The sequence below is a fragment of the Sceloporus occidentalis genome, unplaced genomic scaffold (assembly GCF_023333645.1).
Source record: "Sceloporus occidentalis isolate IW3139 unplaced genomic scaffold, rSceOcc1.0.p SCAF_1, whole genome shotgun sequence".
Lineage (NCBI taxonomy): Eukaryota > Metazoa > Chordata > Lepidosauria > Squamata > Phrynosomatidae > Sceloporus > Sceloporus occidentalis.
Genome location: NW_028316981.1, coordinates 6,927,511 through 6,950,833, shown reverse-complemented (window position 1 = coordinate 6,950,833; position 23,323 = coordinate 6,927,511). Strand labels below are relative to the sequence as shown.

Below are 23,323 nucleotides of genomic sequence, written 5' to 3'. Positions count from 1 at the left end.
TCATCACCAACACCTTATATTGCGCCCGGAAGCGAATGGGCAGCCAATGGAGATCTTTTAAAACCGGTGTTATATGGCTGGCCCTGGACGTACCAGTGACCAGCCTGGCTGCCATGTTCTGCACCGTTTGAAGCTTCCGGGTTTGGTATAAGGGTTGCCCCATGTAGAGTCCATTGCAGAAATCCAGTCTCGAGGTTACCAGGGCGTGTACCACAGTTTCAAGGTCCCTCTGGGCCAGATATGGGCGCAGCTGGCGAATAAGCCGAAGCTGATGACAGGTGCTCTTGACCGTCGCATTCACCTGAGCAGTCAGGTGAAGGGACGAGTCAAGAAGCACCCCCAGACTGCGCACGGAGTCCTTCACAGGGAGCGTGACCCCGTTCAGGACAGGTGGAACCACCGCCATTCCCGGACCAGGGGAACCTATCACAAGTACCTCCGTTTTCTCTGGATTCAGCTTGAGTCGGTTTTCCCTCATCCAGCCCATTACTGACTCCAGACAGGCCACGAGAGGAGAGACGCCATCCTCAGTCACTGCATCAGTCGGAGACATAGAGAAGATTATTTGGGTGTCATCAGCGTACTGATAACCCCGCGCCCCATGTCTCCGGATGATCTCTCCCAGCGGTTTCATGTAAATGTTAAATAGCATGGGAGACAGAATGGCTCCTTGAGGGACCCCAGTTTTAAGGGCCCTCTCATCGGAGCACACGTCTCCCAGCTGCACCATCTGGGACCTCCTGGAGAGGTAGGACCGGAACCACTGGAGCGCAGTGCCCCCGATTCCCACCTCTGCCAGGCGCCCCAGAAGGATACCATGGTCTATGGTATCGAAAGCCGCTGAGATGTCCAAGAGCACCAACAGGGACACGCTTCCCCTGTCGATGCCCAGACGGAGATCATCGACCAAGGCGACCATGGCTGTCTCAACCCCGTAACCCGCCCGAAAGCCAGTTTGAAATGGGTCCAGATAATCCGTTTCCTCCAAGACCGCCTGAAGCTGGATTGCAACCGCCCTCTCGATCACCTTCCCAAAAAATGGCAGCAGTGAAACTGGCCGATAATTATTATATACCAGGGGGTCGAGGGAGGGCTTTTTTAATAAAGGTTTTACAATGGCCAATTTTAGCTCAGATGGAAATTGCCCTTCCCTCAGAGATGTATTAATAATCCGTCGCAGCAACAAAGTTACTGCCGGTCCCCCCTGGGCTGCTAGACAGCAATCAAGATCCCAAACTCCTTAAGGTAGTTTCTGAGGCAAACACTGTAGTTAAAGAAAGAGATCACTACAGTAAGAAGAATGGTAACAAATTAGTAGCCCTGCAGGCAGTTACACATAGTTAAAACTCATTGTGTGTGTGAATGTGTCTATGTAAGTCACCTTTTGGCTTAAGGCAACTACATGAATTTCATAGGATCTTCTTAGAGAAGGAATACTCAGAAGAGTTTTTTCAGTTCTTTCCTCTGAAATATAACCGACAGCACCTTTGTTGGCAGAGTGCCTTCCAAGTACTAACCAGAGCTGACCCTGCTTAGATTCCAGGATCAGGTCAGATATGGGCTTTGTTTTTAAACCCCATTTTATTAATACAGAAATTATATTGAAAAGGCAGCAGTTTATGATTAAAGACCTAAGAAGAAGCACCTTTTCCAGTGGCAGTAGTTCAACTCAATTGTTATATAATAAATCCCTACTGTTTTTATTCTCTACAACTGTGTCTGACTGTTTTCATTCAAGACCCGAAAGAGAGATCTGTTCATCCCGCTTTACCACACTGAATCCACTGATCAACACAGCTTCTTGTTCAGAATAGCAGGCATTTTGATGCCATAATAGCAGCTCTAAGGAGGGATCTTGAGGATAATGAGGAAAATGTGACATATCCATCGGTAGCTGTGTTGTCCACATAGCAATGCACACTAATATCCAAAATGCACAAAACAGCAATGCCTTCATGGCACCAAGCAAAATGCACAAAAATATGTTGCAAGCTTTCATTGCTTCACTGGCTGCTTAATTAGGCAAAGGCTAAGATGTCAAAATCATCCTAGAGAAACTTTCTAAACCATTTCATAAGAAAATAACTTTTCAAGGCATGGCAAAAGTATAAAATCCATCTTTGTCCACAGATCCCATTCTGGGCCTCTCCGAATGAGGCATTATTCAAAGACTAATCTTGTAGATGGTCGATGGCTGACATATAAAGATTTGTTAGTGAAAGAAGCAACCACTTCTAAGTTTAGATTTAAAACACAAAAAGAAATGGAAGAGCAAGGTATACAAACGGGTTGGTTTCTTTACAGGCAACTGTTGAGTAGATACAACTATGGCAATAAAGAGCCTGGAATTGGTACTGGTAATATTGAATTGTATAATTTGTTGCAATCTAAGGAAAAATACACAATTTCCAACCTGCATGATCTTCTCCTAAAATGGGACACTGAACAAGAAGTGGTCAAATGGGCCCAGGACCTGGAACAAAGCATCCCATTAGAACAATGGGAGAAAAATTGGAAGATAAGGTATAAACATACAATCTGTTCAGACATAAAAGAAAACCTTTTCAAGATGCAAACAAGATGGCATTTAACACCTGCCAAAATTGCATTAATATACAAATCCCCCAATAATAAATGTTGGAAATGTGAAACTTCAGTCGGCTCATATATACACATCTGGAGGAAATGCAAAGTGGCAAACAGATATTGGTTAAATTGTTATAAATTAATGAAGGAAATCTTAGATTGCAACTTAAATTTTGACCTCCAAATTTTTTTTTGTTAAGTATGGTTATGGATATCCAATTGGAACAGAAATATGGAAAAAATTTATTTTACATGTCCACGACGGCAAGATTAGTATTTGCCAAATACTGGAAGGAAAAAGAGCTTCCGGATACTCGGGAGTGGCTGAATAGATTAGTTTGGTTGAGATGGACAAATTTACTCATAAAAGACTCAGATTGGGAAGAAAACAAGAAAACCTGGAACCCTCTGCTTGAGTATATGAAAAAAAGGAGAACTAAACACTTAACTTTCCAAGTTAGACCTGTCATAAGACCATGAGTTTTTTGGATATTTTATATTTGTTACACTTTTAAATGATTTATGAAATTCTTGATATCATTCAGACACATTTTGTTTAGGCCTCAACATCCCCTTATTTTGACCAGTTAAAACCTATTAAGAGATTGACATACATCATATTGAACTGGAACTGATAACAAATTAGAAGCCTGTACAGAAACGTGAAGGACCAATGTGTAATTTTTGTACTTCATAGTTGTATTTGTTTGTTTGTCTTGTGTTTCTTGTCTGTATTTTTATCTTTAATGAACTTTTAAAAAAATCATCCTGGAGAAAGAACGATATGACAATGTTAGTCACACACAGGCCTGCCTTTTGTCAAGAGGCTGCTGCTGGTGGTGTTGTGCATCTGCACTGCAGAAATAATCTAGTATGACTCCACTTTAATTAAGGCTGCCAGAGCAGTTTACAAATTGTTACACATTTCAATTTGTTAATTAGACACTTTAACTGCCATACCTAAGTGCTATGGGATTCTGGGAATAGTACTTTATCAAAAGAAATTTAGCCATCTCTGCCAGCAGGCTCTAGTCCCACAACAAACTACAATTCCCAGAATTCCATAGCATTGAGCCATTGCAGTTAAAGTGGTGCCAAACTGGATTATTTCTTCAGTGCGGAAGGGTATGGCGGGATATCCATGCTGGCAGGCCACTTCTGCCTCCTGCCCTGTGGGTTCTGGCTGGGGAACAAAGAGGCACAAAGTCAAGGAAATAAAATGGAAACCCCATTAGCAAGACAAAGAAAAGATACTTCTTCTGTGTCCCAGTTTTCCTCTGTCCATTGTGGACTGACTTTCTCACCCTGGCCTTCCTCGCAGGGTTGTTTGTAGAGGGAAAGTATGAAGGAAGAGAGGTAGGAAGTGGACAAAGAGCGTTGTTTACTCCAGATGCACTTCTGTAACATGGCACTAAAGGCCTCTCCCTCTCTCTCTTTCCAGCCCTCCTTCATCCTCCTCCTAAAAATGCTGAAGCTGCCTAAAAGGTTTTAGCTAGACAGAAGATGAAGAAGAAACAAAGGCCTGTTACAGACAGCCAAAATAAAGCTGCTTCGAGTCACAGTGGAGGTATAGTGTTTCAATGATGCATGCGTCCTAAGAGTCCAGAAATCGCACCAAAGCCACGCTCCAGCCCTAAGGACTGGAGCATGGCTTTGGTGTGGCTTCTGGACTCTTGCATCATTGAAACACCATACCTCCACTGTGACTCGAAGCAGCTTTATTTTGGCTGTCTGTAACAGGCCATTGACTGTGTAAAAAGATCAGTTCTCTGGAAATAGTTAACAGTCCTTTCCTGACTGAGGTCTGCCTATAGACTGCCTCAAGAGGGTTGGGGAAAGGATGGGATACTAGAGTTTTTGAGGAAAGTCATGCCAAGGAAATGTAACACATCTTTTTAAGAAAAATGCACCCTCCAAGGAAGCAAAAGGATGAGAGATCCAGGATTCTCAGAGGAAGATGGAGCTTTTTGGCTTCCCAAGGGTTAAAATGAAGGAAATGGGTTCCTAGAGAGGAAGAAAACAATGGAAGAGGAAAAGGAGGAGGAGGAGGGAAGGTTGCTCTTCCTCCCAGCCAAGATCCCTTCCTTTCTCCTCTGGGTCCTGAGTGCGAATCCTGTTCCCAGGGAGGGTCTGGGAGCCCAGGAGGGAAGGGAAGGGCAGCCTCCTGAAGGGAAAAGGACCAATGTGGCAGAGAAGGTGGGAAGAGGGCTCACCCTTTCTTTCTTTCTTTCTTTCTTTCTTTCTTTCTTTCTTTCTTTCTCTTTTACTGCATATTTGGCCAAAGGGGCAGCCAGAGGGTCTTTGGGTGGAGAATAAGAAAGATGGAAGGAGACCCTCTGGGCAGGAAAAAGGTCAAGAGGGGGGAGGGCTTTGGGGTCAGGAGCTCAGGCTCAGCTGGGTCTTTATTTTATTTTTGTCTGGGCTTTTTTTTGGGGGGGGGGGAATAAACCCACTTCTTGGGAGACAGAAGAGAGTGCCATGAAAGGCTGTTCATGCCCCCCTAGAAAGGAGAGAGACATGGGACCCATAAAAAGAGGCAATGGGGGTCCCTTCCTTGCCCTACATTTTCCAAGGACTGAGAAAGATGATATATAGCTCTTTGGGGTCAGTTGGTGTTCATGTGAGAAAGCAAAATATCTTTGTGGCAAAAGTGAGTTTCCCTGTTCAAACATCTCCCTGAGGAGATAGATGCCTTTTGTTTTGTGTGAAGGAGGAAGATTATTGGCTTAAGATCTGTACACTTCTCCCTCCACATTGGCAGGGGTTAGGGGCACAGGACCCCCGTGAATGTACAAAACCCACAAATAACAAAAACACTAGGTTTTTACCTGAAAGAACACCTCTCTAAGCATCTCTAGGTCCTCCAGTGCAACTCAGTGGCCAACATCTGCCAGACATTGACCATAGAATTGCGCTGGAGGAGCTACAAAGGCCTAGTGGAGTGTTCTCCCTAGGAATCTCTAGGTCCTTCAGTGCGACTCTCTTCCAACTCTATGATTCTATGATTAAGTGGGGGAATTGAACCCAGTGGTCTACAGGTCTATTCCAGCACTGTGATTTTATGAGGAAGAAAGCCTCCATCCCTAGTCCCAGAGAAAGGTGGAAGTGTCTGACCCAGACTCTTCCCCTCATACAAAGTATGAGTGCAATCAAATTCAGATAAGAAGGCTGTGTCTTTGTTGAGAGCTAACTGTACTGTTTTAACTGAGGTGCAAACAAGGTTCAGGTATCTGGAGCCCATGAGCTGTGGTCAGAAGGAAGCCAAGTTTCAGTATCAGAAAGAAGTATTGCCAATAGCAAGAGATAAAGCAGTTATCATACAGTTTTAAGATCAACAAAGCTCTTGAATAGAGCTGGAATATTTAACTTTATCCTTAGAAAGTTGTTAGGAAAAATAGGAATCTTAAATCCATCCAGAACAAGGTACATATGTGAAGATCTGGGAGCCAGGAATTTTGTTACTCTCAGTAAACCGCTGTGTTACTTTATAGGTGGAGATGTCCAGCCAACACTCAGGTCTGTAGTTGTATTGAACAACAGTATTGTTCCCCTGTGCTCTTTCTGGGGCCTTGATTTTAGCCTCATAGTCTACCTGTGGGGAAGCGTTTGGGCCAGATGCCTGACCCACTCTTTCCTTGGAATTGGGGAGCATTTACTACTACTCTCAGTGGCATCACTAGTGGGTGCCGACTGCACCAGGTGACAACCTAAGAGAGGGTGACACTGCTGCTCCTCTAACATCTACCTTTTGGGAAAACAGGCTGTGACATTACTTGTGTCCTATTAAAATGCTGAAGAGATGATCTGAGCGGGGTGAGGTTCAGTGGGAGGAAAAAGGAGAGGCACCAGTTTTTTTAAAATTTAAATTTAAAAAAATTTAGTTTTAAATTTTAATTTTTTTTTTAAAATCACATTTTATCAAATGTTTGGTTGAAGCATAGGAAACTATGTAGATGTAAATACATTTAGTGTAATTTAAAAGTACAGTTTTAATTGTGCCAGTTGTTCATGTCACAACTATTACTGTTAAATTCAGTGATATACTGTATTGGATTGACAATTTATGAGTGGCATTAGTGCAGAAAATATTCCTAAGGATTCTGTATGGTGTGGTATGGGAGGAGGTGTGTGTGTGTGTGTGTGTTAGCACACCAGGTAACACCAAACCTAGTGATGCCACTGACTACTCGAATCTTGAACTAAACTGCTGAATGGGAAAAGAAAGAGCCTGGTTATTCTTCAGGCATCTGCTGAGTCTCTTCAACTGATTGATAGGCTCATAGAATCATAGAATTGTAGAGTTGGAAGAGACCATAACAGCCATCCAGTCCAACCCCGTGCCATGCAGGAACTCTCAATTAAAGCATCCCCGCCAGATGGCTGTCCAGCCTCTGTTTAAAGACCTCCAAGGAGGGAGGCTCCACCAGTCTCCGAGGGAGTGTGTTCCTCTGTTGAACAGCCCTTACTGTCAGAAGTTCCTCCTAATGTTGAGGGGGAATCTCTTTTCCTGGAGCTTGCGTCCATTGCTTCATTGGGTCCTAGTCTCTGGAGCAGCAGAAAACAAGCTTGCTCCCTTCACAATATGACATCCCTTCAAATATTTAAACAGGGCTATCGTGTCACCTCTTAACCTTCTTTTCTCCAGGCTAAACATCCCCAGCTCCCTAAGTCATTCCTCATAGGGCTTGGTTTCCAGACCCTTCACCATTTTAGTCGTCCTCTTTTGGACACGCTCCAGTTTCTCAATGTCCTTTTTTAATTGTGGTGCCCAGAACTGGAGACAGTATTCCAGGTGGGGCCTGACCAAAGAAGAATAGAGTGGAACTATTATTTCCCTTGATCTAGACCAGTGGTAGGCAACCTTTTTGAGCCGGGGGCCGGGTTGCTGTCCCTCAGACAACTGGGGGGGGGGGGGCGAAGCGGGGGTGGAGCTTCCACCCTCCGGGGCGGAGCCACATGCCTGGGCGGAGCTTCCACCCTCCGGGGGTGGGGCTTTATCTGCTCTCTTTCCCAACCTCCAGCTGTCTGAGAGACAGCTAGAAGTGGGGGGGTGGATTGGGAGAGGGGGTGACAGGCGTGCACCTGCTCCTCCTGCCCTTCCTTGGCCCCCAGCTGCCTCTCAGAGACAGCTGGGGACCAGTAAGGGCCCGTGAGGGGCAGGAGCAAAAGGCGCGCGGCCCCTGCTCCTTTCCTTGGGGCTTCTCCAGGCCTGAAGTGTCCTCTGAAGGACACCTCAGGTCTGCTGAAGCCCCGTGGGGAGGAGGAGGACGAGGCCGGCAGCCCCTGCTCCTTTCCTCGGGGCTTCACCAGGCCTGAGGTGTCCTCCGAAGGACACCTCAGGTCTGCCGAAGCCCCGCTGGGAGGAGGAGGCATCTGCCCGCCCTGTCCTCCTTGGTCCCTTCCTTCGGCTGAACAGGATCCAAGGGGCCCTTTCGGCCGAAGGGAAGAGCTTGGGCATGCTGCCATCCTGGGCTCCTCCACGGCCCTTGCAGTACCAGATCTCTCTCTCCGGAGGGAGGCCTGGGGCTGCACGGGCCGTGACGGAGCCCCGGAGTGGCAGGCCGCCTCCACGGCCCTTGCAGCCCCAGGCCTCTCACCGGAGGGAGGCCTGGGGATGTATGGCCTCCTATAGGCCCGCTGCGGCCCCTGGAGCCCTGCTGGAGGGCTCCGGCGACCGCAGTGGGGCTCCTACAGGCCTGGAAAGAGCAGGCAAGGGCCGCCAGCACTGGAAGCCGCCTCCTCTTTCCCAGCCCCGCGGGCTCCTTCCCAGCCTTTGCCCTCTCGCGGGAGGGTGAGGGCGTGAGACCTTTGACCTCTCGCGCGAGAGGTCAAAGGTGGCCGATGGCCCAACAAAGGCCCTGCGTGCTCACGCGAGAGACCTTTGGCTTCTCGTGCGAGGGCGGGGGGCCTTTGGCCTCTTGCACGAGCAGCCTTTGACCTCTCATGTGAGAGGTCAAAGGAGGCCGGCGCCCTCCCAAAGGCGCTGCACGAGGGGCCCGGTCCTGCCGCCGATTGCCGCCGGTGCAGGACCGGGCTCGGGCTGGTCACCCGGCCTTGCCGGGCTGCATGCAGCCCGTGGGCTGGGGGTTGCTGACCCCTGATCTATACACTATACTTTTATTGATACAGCCTTAAATCGCATTGGTCTTTTTAGCTGCTGCATCACATTGTTGACTCATGTTCAACTTGTGGTCTACCTGGACTCCTAGATCACTTTCACATGTAGTCTTGTTCAGTCAGGTGTCCCCCCCTCCTATATCTGTGCATTTCATTTTTCCGCCCTAAGTGCAGTACCTTACATTTCTCCGTGTTGAATTTCATTTAGTTAGCTTCGGCCCAGGTTTCTAGTCTATTCAGGTCATTTTGAAGTTTGATCCTGTCCTCTGAGGTATTAGCTACTGCTCCTAATTTGTTGTTATGCCCCATTCTGTCCTCCAAGTCATTGATAAAGATGTTGAATAGCACTGGGCCCAGGACAGAGCCCTGTAGGACCCCACTGGTCACTTCTCTCCAGGATGAAAAGAAGCCATTATTGAGCATCTTTTGGGTTTGGCTGGTCAACCAATTACGAATCCATGTAACAGTTCGGTGGTGGACATCATAGGGATGCACAATGGGAAGCAGAGAGATTGGGAATGCATTGATAGCAACACAGCTGTTGGATGGATACTGGATAGGGTCAAGGTTTCATTCTGTGGCCCAGAAGGATAGGACACCTCCTCTAGCTTTCCCTTCAGTCATGGTGTTGCTCTGCTGGGGGGGGGGGGGCAAATACCTAGAGTTAAATTGAGCAGTCAGTATCTCCACCTCAAAAGATCATTTATCATGCCTCGTTCACAAAACATCTTCTTTTCTTTCTAGGGCTTGGTATTCCCAGTCTTTTGCCCTGAAGGAAGATCTGGTAGAAATAAGAACAGCCTCCTTGGCCATCGTGGAAGCTACTTAAGAGCACCAGTCAAAGATGGAAAAGCAAAGCTCAGCTGGCCTTGAATTAGGAAAAGGCCACCCATGTCTTCAAGCTGGGAGTAGTGGAAAATTCTGCAGAACAATCATACAGAAGAGCCTGACAGAAGATATGTTCAGTTCAGATGTTCAGCATGAACACTTGAAGCAGTTCTGCAACAAGGAGGCTCTGGGGCTCCGAGAGGTTTGCCGCCGACTCCATGCTCTCTGTCATCAGTGGCTGCAGCCAGAACAACATACAAAGGCCCAGATCCTGGACCTGGTGATCTTGGAGCAGTTCCTGTCTGTCCTTCCTCTGGAGATGGCAGCCTGGGTCAAGGAATGTGGGGCAGAGACCAGTTCCCAAGCAGTGGCCCTGGCTGAGGGTTTCCTTCTGAGCCAGGCAGAGGAGAAGAAACAGAAAAAGCAGCAGGTGAGGGAGAGTTTTATCCCAGTAATTTCAAAGATATTGTAAGCATCTGGCTCAATTTATTGCTCAATATTTCCAGAAATCATTAAGGAAGAAGATGTGAACCTGCTCCTGTTTCCCCCCCCCCCCCCCGATCTTTCTCTTTCTAATGCTTGGTGCTATATTTTTTCCCTTAAGGAGGTCGTTGTAAAAGAGGCTGGGAACTGTCCTATGGCAAAGAGTCTCTCAGGCTCTGGAAAGAGAGTACGGTCCAGGTGGATTGTACAGCTGGATGATCGAAGCATGACCAAAATAGGTAAAAAATGATAGGGTGTTTCCCATCTTAATTTCCCTGTCTTGAGTGTGCCTGAAATAACTGGAGTGTATATCTGCTCCCCCAAGGAGCCCATTGGAGAAGGGATCAGTCTCCAGTAAATGATGAGCCTCAAGTGTTCAAGGCGTTTCTTTGCAAACTAGCACTTTGAATGAGCCATTACACTAAAAAAGGGGGGGTTGAGTTCTACATAGAATGAAACACTCAGCTGATGCATCTCTTGGCAAAGATACAAAACTGGCAGAAGGTGTAAGGACAGATAAAGGACAGGTTCTCTGATTTAACACCTTAGGTATCCTCAGCTTTTACTCCCTTTATGTGTGAGAAGAACCTAGGACTTGCACTATATTGCCAGCCTCCAGAGTCAGAGAAACCTCTGCACCTCCAGTTCGACATTTCAGTTAGTCCTCAGTGATATTGCCAGCGAAAATGCCAGTGAGTCCTCAGTGATATTGTCTCCTTCTGAGGGCTTCCCTGGTAAGCTCCTTTAGGAGTCAGTCTTCCTTGGCCAATTGTTCTGACATTTTCCCATAATTTCATGTACCCCCATCAACCCCTTGGACATTCTGAGTCTCCCAAAACTGCCTCCTTTATTTGTCTTTGGTTTTGTTTGCATGAGTAGGAAAACACATCAGTGAGGCAGTTTTGCCTTTTGTTTCCCTCCAGGCAAGGAAAAACAGTCATGGCCAAAATGTTACAGCTCATCTGCTCTTACTGTTGATACACTGAGAACAACTTCTGTGAGCCTGGATCAGGTAGGAGCCAAATTCCCTGGAGGCTCAAGTAGGGATCAGGCTGGGGATCTGGTTCCCTGCTCATCTCTCTGGACCAGGAAGAACTACTCTGTTTTCCTTTCTTTCAGTGAATGTTGTTCAGTAAGGTGGCTCTGAGTACTTTTATGCAAAAAATTAAATCACATTTGGCAACAATAAGCTTTTTCCTGTTTAGGTAACAGGTGTCATTTCTTTTTCGAGGTCACCTTTGAAGAGGTGGCTGTGCATTTCAGCGAGGAGGAATTGAGCTTTCTGGATCCAGACCAAATGGCTCTGCATAGGGAAGTCATGGAGGAGAATTTGGAGACTGTGGCCTCCCTGGGTAAGGCTCCCTTCTTGTCATGCTAGATCAAATTAGCTTGCAAGAAATAGTAAAATACCGTGTTCCTTCATGCCATCATGTTACATTTCAGCAGTCCCATTCCTGGTTGGATGGTTTCAGGGATGTCTTCATAGGAAGTACTAAGCTGGCAGACCTTGGCCAAGGCTACAGTGCATGATTTTAGATTCAGGTGTGATGCCAAGCTAACAACACTGTGTGGGGTATGCTCTCAAAGAGCCTACTCTGCCTCTCCTATCGTTTGCTTTGGTTACTTCTAACCACCAATAAAAATTAAATTTCATTTTCTAAGGAGCAGCCATCTTTTGCTTATTTGATGCCATGAAATAGAATCATAAATTGGAGGAGAACACAAGGTGTATTGATGACCACATATTTAGAAGTTGACATCATGTCTCTTCTCAATCTTCTCTTCTCCAAGCTAAACGTACCCAGCTCCCAAAGCAGTTTCTCATAGGGCTTGGTTTCCAGATGTAGTTTTCAGGTTGCTAACTGAAATGTGAGGTAACAAATTCAGAAACAGCTTAAGGACATGTATAGGTTGAAATTACAGTAGAAAAGGTTGAAATATGATATGACAACCATCTTTAAATATCTGAAGGGAGATTATGTAGAACAGGGGTACCCAACCATTTTGAATTTCGGATCCCTTTTTAGAATCAATTTCCATGGCAAAGCCCCTAAGAGGCCTACCTCTATGTCTTGAAAGTTAATGGTGCTTAGGAGTAGTGTTATTTTTTGTTTTTTATTTTTTAATTTCATTCAATTTTTATTTCTTTCATTTTCCTGGAGTGGCTGCAGAGCACATGGGAATTACAAATAGAGCCCTAAGGGTTCCTCAGAACATAGGATGGGAACTGCTGAAGAGCTTGTTTTCCCTGCCCTCCCCCAACTGAAAATAGATTCAAATTACTGGTCATGAAAGAAGTTTGTTTATGGAGGATTTGCTGTAGCTGCTGTGTGTTCCATTTCAGTCCTCTTTCCTCATTATTTTTAAGGAGGAGGACCATATATCTTATCTTATCCAGTTGCGCTTGGTTGAGAAAAGATAGAGTTTTTCGCATGGCTGAAGTCTCTTTCGAGATAAAATGGGTATTATCTTACGCAAAATGCCACCGATGCAGTTGCCCAGCTGAATGCCAGACAGAAGCCGTGTTCAGCCAACTAATTTGCAAAGCTGAGAGCTTCCCAGTTTTGAAAAGAGACTGGCTGAGCGCAGCTTCTAGCCAAAAGTTAGTGAGAATTCAGCGGGGAGACGGCATCTGCGGCATTTTGCATATGATAATCCCCAACTTTATCTGGAAAGAGACTTCAATGCAGCAGGGATAAATCAGGTTTTTAAGCCATGAAATAAACTCCAATGATTCCTGGGTTCATGCTTTCCTGGATGCAAGTACCTATGAGTTCCTTCAAAGAACTTTCTGCTTTGGGCAATCTCTGCCACAGGCTTCCCAGGAATATCAATGGACAAGCTCTGGAATCCCATTTATCTTTCCAGTAGCCTGCTCACATTTTTTAAAAAAATAATCTTTATTTATAATTTATAGTAAAATACCAATATAATCACATTTCCAATGAAATCATATTTCGTTCTCTTGTCTTGTTTATTTCTTTATCAGTCTTCCTTTCCTTCTTAGGATCTTGAAGAGTACTTTTTTCCTCAAGCTAAAATTAATGTCTGTTAAACAGTCCTGTTAATTCAACTTTTTGTTCTCTCTCAGTCTCTGAGCACACATTTTTCTTATTTCCAGGTGGTGATGTGAGTGGGGGTGAAGAAGGAAGTGAGTGTCTTGTATGTGAAAGAAACGTCAGCTGCAAAGCAAGCCTTAATCTTCACACAGGAACTGACAAAGGGGAGAAATCTTTTAGGGATGGTGAGGGTAGAAAGACTGAAAATTATAGGAAAAACCTGACTTCCCATGAAACATCTCAAATAACAGAGAAACCGTTTAAGTGTATGAAACGTGGCAATAGTTTTAGGTGTAGGTCACAGTTTATACCATACCAAAGATTGCACTCAAGGGAGAAATCATTAATAGACTTAGAGTGTGGAAAGAGCTCAAGTGAAAAGACACACCAAACTTGCATTGAAGAAGGACATACAGAGGAGAAACCTTTTAAATGCTTGGAATGTGGGAAAAGCTTCAGTCGGAAGATAAGCTTCATTCGTCATCAAGCAGCTCACACAGGAGAGAAGCCATTTAAATGCTTAGAGTGTGGAAAGAGCTTCAAGCAGAAGGCACACGTAACTTCTCACCAAGCAGTTCACACAGGGGAGAAACCCTTTAACTGTTTGGAATGTGGAAAGAACTTCTCCTGGAAGAAAAATTTCATCCGTCATCAGGCAACTCACACAGGGGAGAAGCCTTTTAAATGCTTGGAATGTGGAAAAAGTTTTCGTATGAAGCAAAGCCTTACAGCTCATCAAACAATTTATGCTGTACAGCAACCATTTAAATGCATGGACTGTGGGAAAAGTTTCAGTTGGAAGAGGACCCTTGTCCAACATCAATTATCCCACACTGCAGAGAAGCCTTTTAGATGCATGGAATGTGGGAAAAGTTTCAGTTGGAAGAGAAGCCTTGTAGATCATCAAGCAACTCATGTACCTGAGAAACCATTTCAGTGCCAGGAATGTGGAAAAAGCTTTAGCTGGAAGTCAAACTTCACTCGTCATAAATTAACTCACTCTGTGGAGAAACCATTTAAGTGTTTCAAGTGTGGAAGAAGTTTCAGTCAGAAAATCCAACTCACTTCTCATGAAGCAGTTCACACAGGAAAGAAACCATTTGAATGCCAGGAATGTGGGAAAGGTTTCAGTCGGAAAAGTAACCTTGCTGGTCATCAGTTAGATCATACTGGGAGAAACCCTTCAAATGCTAAGAGTTTTGAAAGAGTTTAATTCAGAAAAGACAAATTACTATCCATCAATTAACTCATGCAGGAAAGACACTATTTAAGTGTCAAGAATGAGTTTTAGAAAATTAACTTTGCTGGGGGAAATTTCAGTCAGAAAACGTATCTTACTTTTAATAAATCTGCACACAGGGAAAATCCATTTAAATGCCAGGAGTATGGAAATGATGTCAATCAAGAACAAACAGTTACAAACTGTTCTCAAAGGGGAAAGTGCATATAGATACTTGGAGTTTAGTTTTAAAAAATCCTCTTCAAAGAGTTCATGGGAGAATCCATTGAACCTATTTAAAAATTTAGAACTTGGAAAAAGGCATAAGAAGACAAGGTACCTTTTCACATCAAAGAATTTTCAAAAGATGTTTTATGGTAGAGAAAGCTCATATTGATTTAAAAAATAATAGGACAAGGAGAACCCAGATACAAACACTGATACCATCAGTACAATGTTAGGTGAAATACTTGAAAAATCAACTGTGTTGTTTGAATGTCCGCCTTCACAAAATTCTAGAATCAACATGGGGAAAAATACTATAATAGGTTAATTAGAAGTGGTCTAGGACAATATCAAGCCAGGGAGAACATGGGGCTTTTGGCCCATGCATTGAGCCTTCAAATTTGCAGATGACACCAAATTAGGAGGAGTAGCTAATACCCCAGAAGATAGGATCAAGATTCAAAATGACCTGAATAGACTAGAAAGCTAAGAAAATGAATTTCAACACAGAGAAATGTAAGGTACTGCATTTAGGGCGGAAAAATGAAATGCACGTATATAGGATGGGGACACCTGGCTGAACAAGACTACGTGTGAAAGGGATCTGGGAGTCCAAGTAGACCACAGGTTGAACATGGGTCAACAGTGCGATGCAGTAGCTAAAAAGGCCAATGCAATTTTAGGCTGCATCAATAGAAGGTTAATGTCTAGATCAAGGGAAGTACAGTCGGCCCTTCTTATACATTGATTTTTTTTATACATGGATTCAAGCATCTGTGGTTTCAAAATGTTCATAAAAGTATAAATTTCAAATATCAAAACTTGATTTTCCATTTTTATAAGGGACACCATTTTGCTATGTCATTATATTTAATGGGACTTGAACATCCACGGATTTTGTTATCCACGGGGGATCTTGGAACCAAACCCCAGCATATAACAAGGGTCCACTGTAATAGTGCCACTATATTCTGCTCTGGTCAGACCCCGCCTGGAATATTGTGTCCAGTTCTGGGCACCACAATTAAAAAAGGACACTGAGAAACTGGAGTGTGTCCAAAGGAGGGTGACTAAAATGGAGAAGGCTCTGGAAACTATGTCCTATGAGGAACGCCTTAGGGAGCTGAGGATGTTTAGCCTGGAGAAGAGAAGGTTAAGAGGTGATATAATAGCCCTGTTTAAATACTTGAAGCTATGTCATATTGAGTAAGGAGCAAGCTTGTTTTCTGCTGCTTCAGAGACTAGAACACAGAACAATAGATGCAAGCTCCAGGAAAAGAGATTCCACCTGAACATTAGGAGGAACTTCCTGACAGTAAGGGCTGTTCCACAGTGGAACACACTCCCTCGGAGTGTAGTGGAGTCTCCTTCTTTGGAGGTCTTTAAATAGAGGCTGGATGATCATCTGTCAAGTATGCTTTGATTGAGACTTATTTCATGGCAGAAGAGGGTTGTACTGGATGGCCCTTGTGGTCTCTTCCAACTCTATGATTCTATGAAGACTGGAGTTTATAAATGAGTGGGCCATGCTAAAAAGACGAAGAGAACAACTCAGAGACGTCACAATGAAATAAATTAATCCTCTAACTAAACAATATAAGAAATCAGGATGGGTAAAAAAATTTAAAAATGGAAATCTAATAAATAAATCCTAGACTTATGTGCAAACTGCAATGGTTTGTTTAAACAGACACTGTTATGAATATGGCAACAAAAATGCATAGCTACTAATGCATTAATGAAGTGATCAAGTAGGCAAATAATCAAGGTAATTAGTAAAAATGAATTAATTTATAGCAAAGAACTGTAACAACATTTTACAGCTAACACCTCATGAGGGCCATGTCATGAGAAGTCACTTTAAGTGGGCAAGGCCATAATCATCTTAGAAGTACTTGTAGGCGGATAGTAGGCCATATAAGGAGTTAGCTGCCTCATAAAGAAAAGAATGTGTTGGCAGGTGGTGATTGGTAAAAGGGAATGTGTTGGCAAGCACTGATCAGTGGGAAAGAGCTTTACTGGGAGTGAAACTTAAAGCTGGTCCCTGCTATGGCCATGTGTCCTGATTTCGGTACCTCAGAATGTTTTGGTTAAAAGCTGTTATAATAAAAACTTTAACTCGAACCAAAAAAACAACTGGTTATTGCCTGCCTATCAGACTGGGAAGATTATCACATGGGGATGGGATAAGGACTGGATCGCTCCACCGTCCCCATCCCATCTTTAACCACAATCCCGCGAATGGCTTTCAGATCACAGGGCTGTTGTCCCGTCATTGAAGCAGCATTTCATTAATGCAAACTCCTGTTAATGCAAAATGCCAAGCAATGCCGCTTCAATGACAGGATCTGTGCAACATTTAAGTTTATCGCATGGGGCTTAAACCGCTCCCCAGCACGTTCTAACGGGGCCGAGCGGGGGCGCGCAAGGAATGCGATGGGCACCGGATGGGGCCCAAAACGCGACTTTATCGCACGGGGGGACGCCGCCACTGCCACGCGTTCCCATTGCGTCCCAATTCAGTTCCAGAGGGTGCCATTTCTGGGGATGCTTTGAAACAGTTCCCAGAAATGGCGCCCTCTGGAACTGAATTGGGACGCAATGGGAACGCGCGGCGGTGGCGGCGTCCCCCCGTGCGATAAAGTCGCGTTTTGGGCCCCATCCGGTGCCCATCGCATTCCATGCGCGCTCCCGCTCGCCCCCATTAGAACGCGCTGGGGAGCGGTTTAAGCCCCATGCGATAAACTTCAACTGTTTGAAAGTCTTTCATGCGATTGCAGTCAATCACGCTTTCCAGATGGGATAATGTCCTGATACATGCAATGGACGTCATATTAAAATCTTCTCATGGTTGCACTATGAGGACAGGACAAGGATGTTTTGTCCCCCATCTCCTGAGACTGTTCCCTAAAGGGAGGCTAGCGTGACATCACAACTCATTATGAAATACAATAGTGCTGGGAAAGGTAGATGGATGTAGAAAGAGAGGAAGACCACACGCCAGAGGGATGGCCTCTATTAAGGAGATCATGGGCCTGAATTTGGGCTTGAATTTACAGGACTTGAGCAGAGCAGTGGAGGATAGGAAGTCTTGGAGGTATCCTTGAGAGGCATGAAATAAATATACTGTTGTTGTTGTAATCTGCAGTGCAGGTGCAGGGTTTGTTTTGCATTTTAACATGCTGCACCCCACTTTGAAGAGAGGCAGGAAATAAATACATCATCTTCATCATCATTATTAGAATTAAAATCTGCAGTGCAGGTGCAGGGTAGGGTTTATGTGCTTTTATTTGAGTTTTGCATTTTAACATGCTGCACCCTGCCTTGAAGAAGGCAATAAATACATCATCATCAACATCATCATTGGAATCTGCACAGCAGGTGCAGACCTAGAGGGACAGAAGCTGTCGATGGGGCTTCTAAGGGTTCCTAGAGTGGGTAGTAATTAGGGAAGGTATGGGCTGAAGTAGGATGCTACAGCTGAGACCCCACCACTTCCAGCCCTGTGTGATACACTTCCTGTCGAAGAGTGGAGGGCAAGAGGGATTGCAAAGAGGGTGGGCAGGTAGTAGGCTCTGATGCCATTGCGCCCTTTTATGTGCAGGGAATCTGTGGGTCCTCCTGCCCTCCTCTGCATTTGGAGATCCCTCCCTCCAGGGTGCAAGCTGAGACCAGAAAGGGCAAGGCAGGGGATGATGGGATGTGCTAGAATCAGAATCGTAGAGTTGGAAGAGACCCCAAGGGCTATCCAATCCAACCCCCTTCTGCCATGCAAGAACTCACAATCAAAGCACCCACAAGAGATGACCATCCAGCCTCTGTTTAAAGACCTCTAAAGGAGGAGACTCCACCAAACTTAGTGTGTTCAAAACAGCTCTTAATAATAACAGCTCTTACTGTCAGGAAGATCCTCCTAATGTTGAGGTGAATCTCTTTTCCTGTAGCTTGCATCCATTGTTCCTATTCTCTGCAGCAGCATAAAAAAAGCTTGCTCCATCCTCAGGCCAGAAATCTCCCTGGAAGCCAAGATGACTACACTGAGTGTATCACACCACTATCAAACAGCTCTTGCTGTCAGGAAGTTCCTCCTAATGTTTAAGTAGAATAAGAAGTGGAGGAAGTTGTCCTGTTGCCAAGGTCAAAGGCGAAAGAGACAAACTCATCCAGAGGGATAGGTAAGAACTACAAAACCATCAAAGTTGGGTGCAGTGGACAGTCCCGGGAAAGGACCATGCAGAAGAGCTTGGGAGAGGGCAACCCTATCTCAGATGTACAGCTCTTCAGGCAGTTTTGTATGAGGCGGTTGAGGGCCCCAGAAGAGGTTTGCTACCAACTGCACAAACTTTGCCATCAGTGGCTGAAGCCAGAACAACACACCAAGGCTGAGATCCTAGACCTGGTGATCCTGGAGCAGTTCCTGGCTGTCCTTCCCATGGAGATGTCAAGCAGTTATCCCTTTAAAATGTAGAATTCAGGATCGCAAAATGTAGTGAAGACTGACAAGACAGCCTTAAAAGAGGCTTAGATAAACAAATGGACTATTTGGACAAATCTCTCTCTCTAGTATCAAAGGCAATAGGACTGATCACAATTGGTGACTGGGGAACAGAGGTATGAGGGTGCTGTGGCATTCCTCTTTTTCTCATGAGTTTCCCATAGACACTACTTGGACTTTAGGTTTACAACACTTCACTCCATGCATCTGATGAAGTAGACCAAGAGGCTGAGCAGACAGAGAGCTAAAAGTGGGCCGTTCCCAAGTTTTCCCGATTTGGCTGAAAACCCCACTGTCCTCATGCTAGCGGACTATGTGTTTTAGCTATCTTTTTAAACTTTTGTATGGTTTTAATGTTAATTTTATATTGTTTTAACTCAGTGATTCCCAAACCTTTGGAATTCCAGGTACTTTGGACTTCAGCTCCCAAAAGCCTAAGCTATCTTGGCCAATAGTCTGGGATTCTGGGAGCTGAAGTCCAAAACACCTGGGAGGCCAGTGTTTGCGAATCACTGAATTTAACTGCATCATTATAATTCTTTTTAAACTTTTCTTGTAACACTCTTAAAAATGTTTTCATCTTGTGAGCTGCCTTGGGTCCCTTTCCGGGAGAAAGGTGGCATAGAAATTAAATAAATTAAATAAAATAGATGCTTCCAAGGCAGGCGGAACACAGTCTGCGCAACACAGTGTCAAGCTGTGCTGCTTGGTTATTATTTTTTGCCTCCCCTCCATGCATGAACACCATCACACAAACACACTGCTTGTGACTGCCAATTACTCCCCTTGTCCTGTCCAACTGCTGTGATCAGCCCCACAGTCACACAAGCAATACATTGGCAAACAGCAGTCATGGAGGAGGCCCCATACATGGCACCCTTCAACCCATGGACCCCTGTTGAACTGGTCAGTTTGTGTATGTTTTTATTACATCCATTGCATTATTCAAGATTATCAGATCAGTAAGAGCAATCCAGCCCAACCCATTCTGCCATGCAGGAATACATGATCAAAGCACCCTCAACAGATGGCCATTCAGCCTCTCTTTAAAAACCTCCAAAGAAGAAGACTGGCCCCTTCCAAACCCTCTTCCTCCTCTTCCATTGTTTTTTTTTCCCTCTCTAGGAATCCATTTCCTATTGGGAAGCCACACAGCTACATCTTCTACAAATCCATGGTCTCTTAACCCCTTTGCTTCCTTCAGGATGAATTTTAAAAAACAATAACACACACTTGTTTCATTTTCATGTGAACCTCAGTGAACAAAGCTGCTAACATAGAAGTGTCTTTAGAACAATAACAATATTTATTTATTTTTGAAAGTTCCCCCTCATCCACTGTCCAGCTGGAGGTCTTTTTAGCAGCCTCTGCATTGGGGTGGCCAAGGAGAAATAGAGAAACACAGGCTTTAATGCTGCAGTATTTGCAGTAAACAAGGCAGCTTTCCTCGGTGTTTCGGACAAGAGTCCAGACAAGAGTATTCAAACCAACACAGTAAGGGCAGGATGTATTGAGGGGTTCAAGGCAGCGGCAAAAGAGGGAGCCGCTATAACAGATGGATTAATTAACTCAAGAAAGACAAGACTTACCAAACACACACACACACACACACCATATTTTTGTTTGGAAATTAAGTCAGAAATCTTAACTAAATGCACTTGTGATGGATTCATATTTATACCAGTTTTCAACTTTCATCTGGTAATATTCTACCAGGAGAACACTTGGCTTAAGGAGACTACGTGTTGAAAGGGATCTAGGAGTCCTAGTAGACCACAAGTTGAACATGAGCCAACAGTCCAATGCGGCAGCTAAAATGGCCAATGCGATTTTAGGAAGAAGTATAGTGTCTAGACCAGGGGTAGGCAATCTTTTTGAGCCAGGGGCCGGGTTGCTGTCTCTCAGACAACTGGGGGGCCGAAGCCAAAAAATAAATAATTAAATAATTTTTAAAAACATTAAATATATAAATAAACCAGGACAAATGTAGGACAAAATTTTCAAATGGAAAACACTTTTTTTAAAAAAATGGAGGACACACGAAAAAATTTGCTGATTTTTTTAAAAAATGTTAATATAAATACATGTTTCTGAGGCTTCAATAGACAATTGCCCCCCAAAGGCCCCGGTGGCAATCGGCGGCAGGACCGGGCTGGGGCCGGTCCCAAGGCCTTGCCGGGCCACATCCGGCCCACGGGCCGCAGGTTGCCTACCCCTGGTCTAGACCAAGAGAGGTAACAGTGCACTCTATTCTGCTCTGGTCAGGCCCCACCTGGAATACTGTGTCCAGTTCTGGGCACCACAATATAAAAAGGAGGTTGAGAAACTGGAGTGTGTTCAAAGGAGGGCAACTATCTGTCATTGGGATGATAAATCCCATTATTGTACGCCACCTTGATCCCTGGAAAGGCGGGATAGAAATAAAACTTTTATTTATTATTTATTTATTATAACTAAAATGGTGAAGGGTCTGGAAATTTTCTTAGCTTTGGCCCAACTTTCTAGTCTATTCAAATAAAACATATTATTATTATTATGTCATTTTGAATTTTGATCCTGTCCTCTGTGGTATTAGCTACTCCTCCTAGTTTGGTGTCATCTGTAAATTTGATAAGTATGCTCCCAATTCTGTCATCCAAGTCATTGATAAAGATGTTGAATAGCACTGGGCCCAGGACAGAGCCCTGTGGGACCCCACTGGTCACTTCTCTCCAGGATGAAAAGGAGCCATTGTTGAGCACCCTTTGGGTTCGGCCGGTCAACCAATTACAGATCCATTTAATAGTTCCTTTGTCTAGCCCACATTTTACAAGCTTGTTTGCAAGAATGTCATGGGAAACCTTGTCAAAGGCCTTACTGAAATCAAGATATACTATATCCATAGCATTCCCTTCATCTACCAAGCTGGTAATTTTGTCAAAGAAAGAGATTAGATTTGTCTGGCATGACTTGTTTTTCTGAAACCCATGTTGACTTTTTGTGATTATGAAATTGCCTTCTAAATGTTCACAGACTCTCTGTTTAATGATCTGCTCCCAGAATCTTTCCTGGTATTGATGTCAGACTTACTGGATGATAATTGTTGGGATCCTCATTTTTCCCCATTTTGAAGATAGGGGACAATGTTTGCCCTCCTCCAGTCTGCTGGGACTTCTCCCGTTCTCCAGGAGTTTTCAAAGATTACTGCCAATGACTGCGATATTATATTAGCCAGTTCTTTTAATACTCTTGGTTTTAGTTCATCAGGTCCTGGACTTATATTCATTTAGATTAACCAGATATTCCTGCACTCTCTCTTACTTATTCTCTGCTGAATTTCCCCTGTTCTGTCCTCTACTCCATTTTCCTGAGGTTGAGCACCCTTTTCCTTTTTTGAGAACACTGAGGCAAAGAAGGTGTTGAGTACAGTGGACCCTCCTTATCCACGGACTTGCCATCTGTGGATTCTAGCATCCATGAATGGCAAGCCCCCCATTAGTAATGGTGATGTGTTTTGTGGTCATGCCCATGGTAGGAGCCTGCAGGAGGAAGAGGAGGGCCAGCAGACAGCCCTGGGCCAGGTAGATAGGCACCCGTCACCCCAAGGGAGACTTTGCCAGGCACTGGAGGCTTAAGCAGATGAGGGTACCAGCCTGGAAAGGGGTGTGGGGTGCCCGCAATGGCCTTAGCGGAGACTGTGTTGCTGCCACAGGACTCCCGGCTAACCCAGTTGTAGGGCTGCCTCCCTTCCCCATCCCTCACGGAGCGGGTTGCATTCGCCTTGGTACTCCCCAGCTCTGCCCACTGTCCTACCACTTGCCCTGTGCCCCCTTCTGCTCCCTGGGCACCTCTTGCTTGGCTGGTAGGCAGTCCAGCCTCCACCGAGGGCACCCCATACCTTCCCTGGCTTCTAGATGTCTCTCAGAGACAGCTGGAGGATGGGGAAAGGACGGGGGAGAAGTCCTGCCTTGGAAGTCCTGTCTCTGGAGAGCAGAAGCCCTGTCTCCAGGGGCAGAAGTCCTGTCCCCAGGCACACAGCCCCCATCTGGGGGGCCAGAAACCCCATACCCAGCATGCAGACCTTAAAAGGTTCGCCATCACTGCCCTAGTGACTCACCCAAGTCTTAAAACACACCCAGTCAAGAGTGTCCTCCCAGAAACAGCTCTCCTGCTCCCTGTGCAGTTACTGGATGTTACTGTGCATTGCTATATGGACAACACAGGTACCCCTGGATATGCCACCTTGCCTTGTTATTCTCATGATACCTCCTTGGTTCTGGTATTCTGGCATCAAAATTACTGCTATTCAATGAATAGCTGTGTTGATCAATG

General features: G+C 44.9%; 2 protein-coding genes across 2 annotated transcripts; both read left to right on the top strand.

The window, feature by feature from the left end:
• The first annotated feature begins 9,387 nt into the window (after window positions 1–9,387).
• LOC149320541 (zinc finger and SCAN domain-containing protein 30-like) lies at window positions 9,388–11,136 on the top strand. Its single transcript, XM_089499859.1, has 4 exons — window positions 9,388–9,961; window positions 10,136–10,253; window positions 10,938–11,065; window positions 11,104–11,136. The coding sequence occupies exons 1-4, from the start codon at window positions 9,548–9,550 to the stop codon at window positions 11,134–11,136; spliced, it is 693 nt and encodes a 230-aa protein (XP_089355985.1). The 5' UTR covers window positions 9,388–9,547.
• On the top strand, window positions 11,113–15,309 carry LOC149320540 (uncharacterized). The gene is made up of 3 exons (XM_089506017.1): window positions 11,113–11,151; window positions 11,246–11,366; window positions 13,136–15,309. The coding sequence occupies exons 1-3, from the start codon at window positions 11,137–11,139 to the stop codon at window positions 14,284–14,286; spliced, it is 1,287 nt and encodes a 428-aa protein (XP_089362143.1). The 5' UTR covers window positions 11,113–11,136; the 3' UTR covers window positions 14,287–15,309.
• The last annotated feature ends 8,014 nt before the right edge of the window (window positions 15,310–23,323 follow it).